The sequence below is a fragment of the Hyalella azteca genome, unplaced genomic scaffold (assembly GCF_000764305.2).
Source record: "Hyalella azteca isolate HAZT.00-mixed unplaced genomic scaffold, Hazt_2.0.2 contig16927, whole genome shotgun sequence".
Classification (NCBI taxonomy): Eukaryota; Metazoa; Arthropoda; class Malacostraca; order Amphipoda; family Hyalellidae; genus Hyalella; species Hyalella azteca.
The window spans coordinates 65,593-76,220 of NW_025946732.1; the positions used below are offsets into that span (position 1 = coordinate 65,593).

General features: G+C 39.3%; 1 protein-coding gene across 1 annotated transcript in view; it reads right to left on the bottom strand.

Moving 5' to 3' along the window:
- Positions 1–2,579: 2,579 nt before the first annotated feature.
- LOC108664345 (mucin-17) overlaps positions 2,580–10,628 on the bottom strand; it is a 25,957-nt gene continuing 17,908 nt past the window's right edge. Inside the window, exons 14-21 of the mRNA XM_047885108.1 lie at positions 10,593–10,616; positions 9,862–9,998; positions 8,194–8,437; positions 7,564–7,860; positions 6,955–7,018; positions 5,077–5,310; positions 3,907–4,260; positions 2,580–3,600 (exon numbers count right to left, since the gene is read on the bottom strand). Of these exons, the coding sequence (XP_047741064.1) occupies positions 3,391–3,600; positions 3,907–4,260; positions 5,077–5,310; positions 6,955–7,018; positions 7,564–7,860; positions 8,194–8,437; positions 9,862–9,998; positions 10,593–10,616 (1,564 nt within the window). The 3' untranslated portion in view covers positions 2,580–3,390. The remainder of the gene's footprint in view (positions 3,601–3,906; positions 4,261–5,076; positions 5,311–6,954; positions 7,019–7,563; positions 7,861–8,193; positions 8,438–9,861; positions 9,999–10,592; positions 10,617–10,628) is intronic.

The following is a 10,628-nucleotide window of genomic DNA, read 5'->3' on the forward strand; positions in this document are numbered from 1 at the left end:
ATTATTGACAAAATTATTTTGAGGACACAATACCTGCGCAGACGGCAAAGCCAATGCAGTGCTGGCGACCTAAGCTGCATTTAAATTCACTCGAAAATTTCATGTTAAAAAATCACCAAACGAACTATTTAATCAATAATTAACCAGTGAAGAGTGAAATTTTGAATTATTTCCTAAAACTAAACGTTTCGGTTTGCAACAAAATACAATTGTAAATTTGAATTTGCTTATTTTTATTCGTTTAAATGAAGCTAGTTTACTGCTAGCGACCTTCAACTACCTCAACGTCACGCAAATGCTTTCTAAAACATTTCTATAAACACTTCAAATATATTTACCTTAAACTACGGTAGATAGAAAAATAGTGAACTTAACGGTGAAGCTTCGAGACCAAACCATCGAAAGAAGTTCAATAGAAGTGATGAAATGCGAAGTAAACATCGAAAATTTGACGTGCGATATAAAGATGAGATGAAAGGGAGAACTTCAATAAACGAATGTGGAGATGAACATGAATGTGGATAATGAGAAGCGATATGATAAAAGCTAGTGGAGGAGGCAAGACGGGATCCATGTTATGATATACGGCCGGATTATTCGTTACTATGAAGATACTTACAGGGATATCCTAAATACTTGCTTTGCTTCCTAACGTTATTTATCACTCCAATTAGATACCCTATGCATTGAAAAAGATTAGTTCAACAAAATAAGTTTATAAAATAAGTAGATGCACCAATATCTATCTAGATTAGTAAGAACTCTCAACTTTAGTAGAGTAAAAAAAAAAAAAACTCGCACCGGGATGAATGGGCTAATATTGCGTACGAAATTACAGTGAGACTTTAACATCACTTGAATTCTTTATCTTCTGTTATTGGTAAGTAATTACATTTCTCTTTTGTTGCGTTTTTTGTAATAAAAACGTTTCAACAAATAGATTAATGCTAGGAGCAAGGGCGCGTTGAACAAGGGCAGTGCTTCAGTGTAACGATGTTAGTAAAATAATACACGAATAAAATTCTAACCAATAAGCCTACTCCTGATCAAACAATTTCCTTCCCACAAATAATTTTGTTATTCGAATATTAAAGGAAATTGTTTCAATTGTTTCTAATAATTATTCGAATATTTCAAGGAAGAGTGAAAGAATTGAGCTATTGCTGAAATTGCGATTTCATTTAAAGATAAATATACAATTAAAAATTGTTCTATTTGACTTGCAGAAGTTTAATTTCCATTTAATGTTAATCGAAACTTACTAGCTGCTCCTAACTGAAAAAGTATCACAGAAGAAAATACAGGACGCAATCTTAATAAAATCTAAGCAGTTAAGTCATCAAAAGGTATTTTATATGCAGATGAGCAGAAGAATTTCATATCTTAGAGCAACACTGAAAACTATGCACTCATCAGGCACTAAACTCTTATGAATATCTACGATACCCCCAAAATCCAATGGAACTTCCTAAAACATTTATAGTTACATAAAACTTAAGCAGCTGCACTGACACCGCTGGACGAAAATGGAGCAGCAAAGAACATTTCTGAGCGCAAATCAAACACAACAAATTCCTTCAATGACAGAAGGCAGGCACGCATTAGGTAAACTTCATAGCCCATCGCTTGTGACAGCGAAGAACAAATTACCGTTTAAATGATGCACACAAAATTCTGAAGCGGCTCTTTCATTTCTTTTAATGTGACCAAAAAAATATACACGAATTTCCGATTTTGAATATAGTTGATCAAGGATTGATGTTATAGGCATCGTACCTATAAGGTTACCACAAATCCCGGAGCCATGAAAATAATACATATGATTGCATGAATTACAGATCTATTCATTGTATATTTCATTCACGTCTCGCATGGGAAGAGACAAAAAAAAGACAAATCTAAACTTTTTAACAGCTAAAAATATCTTTTTGATTAAATTTCTTAAGCTCTAAAATGAATGGAAATATTGATACGAAAATCATGAGATTAATATACGGTGAAATCTAATATTATTTATAGATAGAAAACTATAAATAGATGAAAAAGATCGAGAGCTAAGTTACATGAGATAAAAACGTCAAAGATGATGTAGATAGATATGGTAAACATATATCAGTAAAAGAGATGGATTAAATGATGACTATTTTGGTCACTGAAAAATTTGGGTTGGATTTGACAATTTTATAGCTGCCTTCATGAGCGATCTATCCTCCCCTGAACAGACCAATACAACTATCGACTGTACACAGTCCATAAGCATTGGGAACCAAGAGCTAATATACCGTAGGATTCAATAGGCAATATCCCATATGGTTTAATAGGGAGTATTACATAGGATTCCTTAAAGCAATCAACAGGCAATCAAATTCCATAGGCAATAGGATTCAATACAATAAATGGGTAAGTTAATACAGAAAAATATAGAAGTGTATTAATATAGACAACGAAGAATCTGGACAGAGCTCGTCAGGGTCCCTTTAAATTTATTGGCAAATTTATTCATTTGTCTCATAAATTAATTTAAATAATTGAAACGGCAATCTAAAACTTCGTTAATAAATAAATATTGATATGTTTTTGGAGCTGCGAATAAAAAAAAATCCGAGACTTGCATTATACAGAGACCCCATCAGAACTGAAGCATTGAATTGAAGCAACAATTTTTAAATTGAGTGCGCAATTTGGCAATAAAACAGTTTTTGCGTAAAGTTACGAACAACAAGCCAAATATATATTTTCGTGCATCATATTCTAAGATTTGATCTTTTCTTTCTAAATTTCGCGACAACAATGGAGAGCGGCGTCGGGGAACAAGTACGTTCATGAAGTACAAGAACTGCCACTAAATAAAGAGCATCTAATAAATGAGAAACAATTCGCCATTAATTTGGTATCAAACGAAATATTTTATTTAAAGATTTTAAAATCGCACAGGTATAGGTGTCATTTCGATACTAACTTGGATCAACATTCACCACGCAAGAATAGAAGAAAACAATGCACATCACCAGGTCAGCAAAAGTACTGAAGCAAACATAGTGAAGAATAAATAAAGACTTCACGTGACAAATTTATAATCACAGAATAGTTCTGCTACGCGAGCGAACAATTAATTTGCTGCACAGTGAGGGATGCACGACGTGCTTACGTCAAGATGCGCGAGTTTTCAACAGAAACAAACTCGGTGCCAAACAAAATATGCTCGAATAAGCGTTTGCTCTGATGTTTTGATACCGATCATCTCAACAAAATTCAGTACCAGATCTCAAATGTTCGACAGGCACGTGGTAAGAATTTGTTAGGAGAGCAATGACAAGTTGCTAATATTCATCATAAGTGTGGTAGCCCTCAGCGCCCGTGGTAAGAATTTGTTAGAACAATTACAAGTTGCTAATATTCATCATAAGTATGGTAGCCCTCGGCGCCCGTAAATATAACTTCGACCCATATTCTCATGGCGGCGGGCGACGGGGCAAGTAGAGACAAGGTCCTGGATCTCGCCTTGACACAGAAGGCGACAGCGGGGCAGTTCTTGCCAGACTTCTTGGACCCGTTGACGGTGTAGGCGTTCAGATGGTCCACGTACACTTCCTCTATGTCCTGCGAAATATATTACACTGTAGTACAGCTACTATAACGAGCGTGCATAAATGTATCATTTAGTTCGACCAGTTCAATTTCTGGTCTAGGACTTGCCGCTAACTTTTAGATTTTTTGCCAATCGATTCAAGCATAAAAAATAAATACGAGAAGACAAAGATACGAAAAGACAAAAATATGCAAGAAAATAAAGCAACCAGTGAATTCAAATACGCCAATCAAATAACTCAAGTTAGGATAACATTAGAAAGTACATAGGCCACGAGTCCCAGTAGCACAGAGAGTGTATCGTAAATGTTCACTCACCGCAAAATAAATGAATCCTTTAGCTTTGCTTTCAGACTTGTCGGCATAGTAAATGAGCGCCTTTTCATCGCGATCAAACACGAACCATCTCTTGTTATAAGCTTTCATGCCGAATAAACGTCCAGAATTCTTGGAAGTTTGGTGTGGTGAAACAAGGGCCCCGCCCTGCGGCGATTTGTTCTTGGCAGACCCGGAAAGTTTGTGTAGATACCCGCGACAAGATGTGGACGTGAGCACAATGTTGGAGCACAGCTCGATCTGGTGGCCCGCGCTCTCGATGTGCTGTCGTAAGTTGAACTGGAGACTCGAGGGCTCCGTGGACTTGACCGGCAAGTAACGCGTCAGAGGACGCTGCTGTAAAAAATATTGGGTTTTGTTGTGAATATAAAGGGACGCAGCACAGCCTAGATCTGCTAACTTGAGCCCGTGGTCTGGGAGGCTGCTGTGAACGTCATAATATGAGATTAAATAAGCAATAAGGGTACTGGAGAATAAAAGTAACCGTGTAAATTTTTATTACTAACTTCAAGAAAATTCTTTCACACGCACAAAAAAATCACCAACACAACCTTTAACTCGGGTAGTAATAGCCGAGATGCATAGATGAGAATCTTAGCAATTAAGTATATAAAGCAATCTCAGCTCCCTGCAAGAATCTAAAGAATGGTACACGGATCTATGATATAAAGAATCAAATGTCTGAAGGGAACATAAGACTCAATTTAATAAAGCGATCAGCTGCAGTGAGAACCTAATGAATCACACGATAAATAAATAGCAGTTGACCTGCCTAAGTAGGAAACATGTGTGGTAATATGAGTCAACCGTGAGATTAAATTAAGAGAAATGGTGAGATTGAGTCATGAAGTTCACAGAGGAATTGTAATCGTGTGCGCACCGACCTCTGGTCAGACCTTTAAACCGGTCATTAACGCGGCATGCATTCATTTATTCAAGAACCATAACTAAAATGAATATTAGCATCTTTTTGAGCATCTAATAATATTTTCAGCCAAAAAAATATCTACTACACTATCCTAAAATACTAAAGAGGTATCTCGTTATTAAACATCTACATACATCCTAAAAAAACACAAAAAAAACATTACAAGCAAAGGAAACTCGAGTTACACGCAACACCAACTGGCAGATAAGGCGGCAGTAGCTCACCTGTTTAGACCGCGTGCCGCTACGAGGTCTGAAGCGGACCGACGGAGGCGCGTTCTCTCCCGTGGCACCGAAGGAAGTAGGCGTGTGGTCCCCCGTGGCACCGAAGGAAGTGGGAGTGTGGTCCCCCGAGGCACCACAGAAGGAGGGAGGCGTGTGGTCCCCAGCGGCACCACAGAAAGAGGAGCTCTCGCTCAGAGGCCGCAGGTCTTCACCGCCACGCTCGTGGTCACGCATCTGTTCAAATAATTGGCCAGTCACTAACACTTGAATAAACACTCGCTTATTTTAATACCTCAAATGAATTTCAAATATTCGAATACATTTACACTTTTTTAAGGATTCTGATCCCTTTTATAATTCGTGAGCGGCATTTAAAGGTTTAAACGCGATGAATAATTTCAAAAGAATTTATCTTTTTCCGAGATTGAGTGTTTTTCATGAGATTTTCTTCATTCCTGAAGAAAATCCATATACTTATACAGGGTCCGCCATATTTATGGCAACGCATGTCTTTGGTTATTTCTCAATGAAACAAATAGGTGCATTGTTTTTTTACTGGATGAGCTAATAGCCAAGAATTACCTAAACAATTCTAAGACATATTTATTCAATATGACCACCCTTATTTTTAATGACGGCCTCCAATCTACGTGGGAAAGCTTCACAGGAGACACGCAGCATTTCCTGAGGGATCAAGTCCCATTTTCGTGTCAATTTAGACTTCCAACGATCCAAAGAATCATGAGGTGTTCTGCAGACCCTACTCTCTAAAATAGCCCACACAGAAAAGTCGAGAGGATTCAAACCAGGGCTTCTTGAGGGCGCTTCATTTTTGCTAATGAACGCTGGGATGCGACCCTGAATCCAGTTTTGGGTCATGTTTGAGCCATGTGATGGGGCAGAGTTTATTGAAGTGTTTACGGGCCCAAGGTAACAACACAGCTTCCAAAATGTCCGAAATGTAACGCTGACTGTTTAATTTCACTCCTGAGGGGATAAAAACGAGTGGGGACCTCCCAGTGGCGGTTACCGCGGCCCAAACCATTACGGACATGGGATTTTGACGTCGTGTTGCTGCATTGGTTGCCACAGATCCATCCCGACTCCAAACTCTGTCATTTTGACGGTTAACACGTTGTTCAATATCAAATTTTCTCTCGTCACTGAACACCAAGTTGGGCAGCGTGCCATCCTCAATGAGATCCAGAATGTTCTGGCATCTTTCGCGCCTCATTCGTTCATGACGATCTGTTAGTTCATGCCTTGTTTGCATCTTGTAAGGGGAGGTTTTGAGGTCATCTTTGAGGACTCTACGCATTGATGTCTGACTGACTACTGCTTCTGCAGCCAATTTTGCAGCTGAGCTACGAGAGTTTCTCCTCAGCTTCTCCCTCGTGTTTTTGCCCAATTGTTTTGTTCGGACACTTCGTTTCCTTCCTTGACCAGGTCGATTGTATGTTTCACCAGTTTCCTTGAATTTTTTTACCACCTTCCATACAGTTTCACGCTGAATAATGAGCATTTTTGCAATAACTGAATTACTCTCGCCCTTTTAATGAAGGGTTACAATTGCATTTCTATCAACTGCCATAAATAATAGTAAATTAAGACAGCTTAGACTTCTGCAATATAAAATAGATGAATTAATAGATGATATTAAGCTTCATTATAAAAGAAAAGTCTCCTAGGATCCAAATAATTTTGATATAGCAAACATACGTTGCCATAAATATGGCGGACCCTGTAGATGAACGTGTTACAATTTTCCTCAGAATGTAGTCATTAAGATTAATAATAATTGTTACTATTAATAAAAACATTTTTGAGTAAAAAACAATAAAAAAATCATGCATTAAGCACGAGTTCATTTAAACTCACGACGACGTCCGAGAAGCTCAGCTGTGATGGCTGTCCCTGATAAGCATTTGAGTCGACCTCATCACTGCACAGACAAAGCACGTTGTGACTATAAAAACTCGAACCGTTATTCAGAATTACATTTCATTTATCAGGGGTAGGTGTGGCGATGCATTAGTAAACAATTTTCTAGTACATAGCGTAACTTCGAGGTAAAATTATGAAATAGTTTATATAATAATAATAAATAGTGAAATGTCACAGTCTACAAGGTCTCAGGTGACCAGCGCTTAAGCTGAAGAAAATAAAAAAAAACCCGAGTTGTCAATGAGAGCGAGCTTTCAGAAGCTCGCACAAAATATTAACCGGTGCTTTAGCTAAAACAAACAAATGGGTCATTATATAGCCACAGTTTCAGCATTAAAAGTAGTAGTGAGAGTGCAGAAAATTGCTCACACTTATAGAATAATAGATGATGCCCTATCAACAAGAATTGCTGGTGTTACATCATTATAAACAATGAAGAATTCAACGAATAATGTCGCTTAATAATGTCACTGGAATAATGTCGCTGGAATAATGTCACTGGAATAATGTCGCTGGAATATAGAAAACTTCGACTTTACACACCTTGTAACCCTGGAGGAATCAGACTGCAGCACACCGAGTCCCTGCCTGGAGGAGGCGCCCGTGGGTCCCGGTCTCCCACACAAGGCCTCAGGAGACCTGGGACTCAGGCCGCGGCTCATCGACCCGCCCACTGCCGCTGCGATGTTGGCTCGGTTGCGTTGCCGCGAGTCCTCGATGATGTTTTCTAGGCTGAATTTGCCCGAGAGTTTCTCTTGTTTCTGTTGAACTTCCGCCTCCCGAGCGCCTGCTTCGCAGTCCATGAAGGAGTTACTCGCACAATCCAGCGACTCCCGTGCCCTAGAACACCAAAGTTCGTTATGAAATATTCATGATGAAATCTTGATTTGGAGAAATAAAGTTCATTATGAAATCTTGAAAGTTCATTACGAAATGAACTTTCAGTTCATAGAAAAGAAAGTTCATTATGAAATCTTGAAAGTTCATTACGAAATGAACTTTCATTTCATAGAAAAGAAAGTACATTATGAAATCTTGATTTGGATTCCCTTACGGTGAACGGAAAATTACCTAGGATAGATTTGTAAGGGACACATTCAATGCTCATTTCAATTCATTAGAAATTAAGCCTCCAAATACATAAGGCTTACCAATAAAGTAGTTTTAAGTTACCTGTTAGGCTGAGACCAGGAGTCAGCAAGCGTGTCACCGTCACGCCACGAGTCCTCCTCGTCACGCTCGTCACCAGACGCCTGCTTGCTGGTGACGACGAGCGACTTGTCGTCGAGTGTGCGCGTCTTCTCGTCGCGCAGCTCCCGTCGAGTCCTCGAGTCTGGCGAGAGTTCCTCGCCAGTGCTCGCTCGTCTTTCACGTAACTCGCACCCGCTCGACACTACCATGTCTTTGTTCTTGTGGTCTGTACAAAAGAAACAAAAGAAATAAAATAATATATACAATTCCGTGACGTTAGAAATCCCAAACTTATTATTCTTATGGTCTGTACAAAATAAACAAAAGAATATAGACAATTCCGTGATGCTAGAAATTCCACATTTGTTATTCTTTTGGTCTGTACAAAAAAACAACAACAAAAGAATATAGACAATTCCGTGACGCTAGAAATCCCACACTTGTTATTCTTGTGGTCTGTACAAAAGAATATAGTTTGACCATTCCGTGACGCTAAAAACCCCACACTTAAGTTTTGTCATAAATATTATATCGAATGACAATCCCGCGCGCTCAACAGTGAACATGCACGCCCATGATTTTGACTTGTGGTATTTAGTTAATCAAATAATCATGGCATTGAAACTTTATTCAAAATACAGCGTGGGAGGTTAACAACTCAAAAAAAAACTTTTGTTGTTGTGGGAAGTTCTTTCAGTGATCCTGCAAGGAAGTAGGATTTTCCTACTAGGGGTCCTGCAAACCCCCTTCTCCTGAGATGCAATGTAATTTGAAATTAAAGTATAAAATTAGAGCAAAAGTATGTAAATTTCAGTGTTGACATCATAGTAGACTGCTCACTAGGTATTTGATATGCATCACTAACTAAATCATGCTAAAGTTAATATAACTGATCTTTTTTATGGATTTAGTGCACTCCTTAAGTTTATCATGTTAATCTTTTTTTGCTTTTCAGACTGGGTAAAGCAGGCAAACTTGAAAATACCATTATTTGAGGTTATAGACCCCGTGCTTCTGTTTTGCGCTTGTTCTTTTCTTCTCTGTTCACTGTACATACCTGGTTCTTCTTGTTGTGTTGTTCAATAAATTGTTAAATAAAAACAAGGAAAAGTCCTTGTCCTACCACATTGTTTCTTCGAAAAGCATATTTTCGGTTGAAATGAATGCCATATCTCAGATGGCAAAAATACCGATCACGTGTCGGTTTAGAAACTCGGTAGTTTCTTTCTTCACAAATAGGTAAATATAAATAATCATAAATCATCAAAAAATTTACATTTTTCTCACGAACACCCACTGCCAGTACATCCTCGCAAAGATGTCAAGAAATCGTCCAGGTTTTAGTTATACCTGCATTGTCATTTTAAATTTGGCTCATTACAAACGAAATCAAATAAATAACTGTTCACGAAATCTAAAATTTAATTTCCCTCTATTAATACTTTTCACAGAATGTACTTCTGAAAAAGGAAACAACGCAATTCAGCTATTCAAAAATACTTTTTCCATTTTACACATGTACATTGTACAGTACATCAAAAACTTTCCAGCAAACTACTGCGGATCATTGATTCTACTTCGTGTCAATTGTTGACCGTGATGACTCATCATCATGATGACTCATCGTGAAGGTGAGTCACGATGACCCACCTGCGAGTGAGGTGACAGAGTGTGTCATGGCAGACATGGCGTCACACAGGAGGTGCAGGCGAGAGCCTCGTGTGTGGTCGCCTGCGTCGTGGTCCTCCTCCTCAGAGTCGCTGGAGCCGCTCGCCTGCCTGCCGCTCCTGCAACACCGCGGCATGAGCGACATGTTGACATTATTTATGCTGGGGGTGCCGGTGATGAAGAGGGGAGGGGGCAAAAGAAAGGCGGGGGAGGCCAAAGAGAGGGAGGAGACAAAAGAAAGGGAGGGGACAAAAGAAAGGGAGGGGAGGTCAAAGAGAGGGAGGGGGCAAAAGAAAGGGAGGGGACAAAAGAAAGGGAGGGGACAAAAGAAAGGGAGGGGAGGTCAAAGAGAGGGAGGGGGCAAAAGAAAGGGAGGACCAAAGAAAGGGAGGAGGACCAGAGAAAGGGAGAGGACAAAAGAAAGGTAGGGAGTTGGAGTTCAAGGAAGAGCAGGATACAGAAATTAGGCAAGTGTGACGATAATAAAGAGGGGAGGGTGACAAATAGAGCAAAAAGGGGGGCAATAAAAGTGAGGAGGACAATAGAGGAGAGAGAGAGGACAAAATGAAAAGAGGGCGACGTAAAGGGGAGTGAATGATGCTCGAAGAAGAAGCGAATGTGACGATAAAGAGTGAGAGTGGCCATAGAAAAAGAAGGTTTAAGAGAGTTGTCACTGCTACTGACCAGAAGGCGTCGTTGTCACTGCTACTGACCAGAAGGCGTCGTTGTCACTGCTACTGACCAGAAGA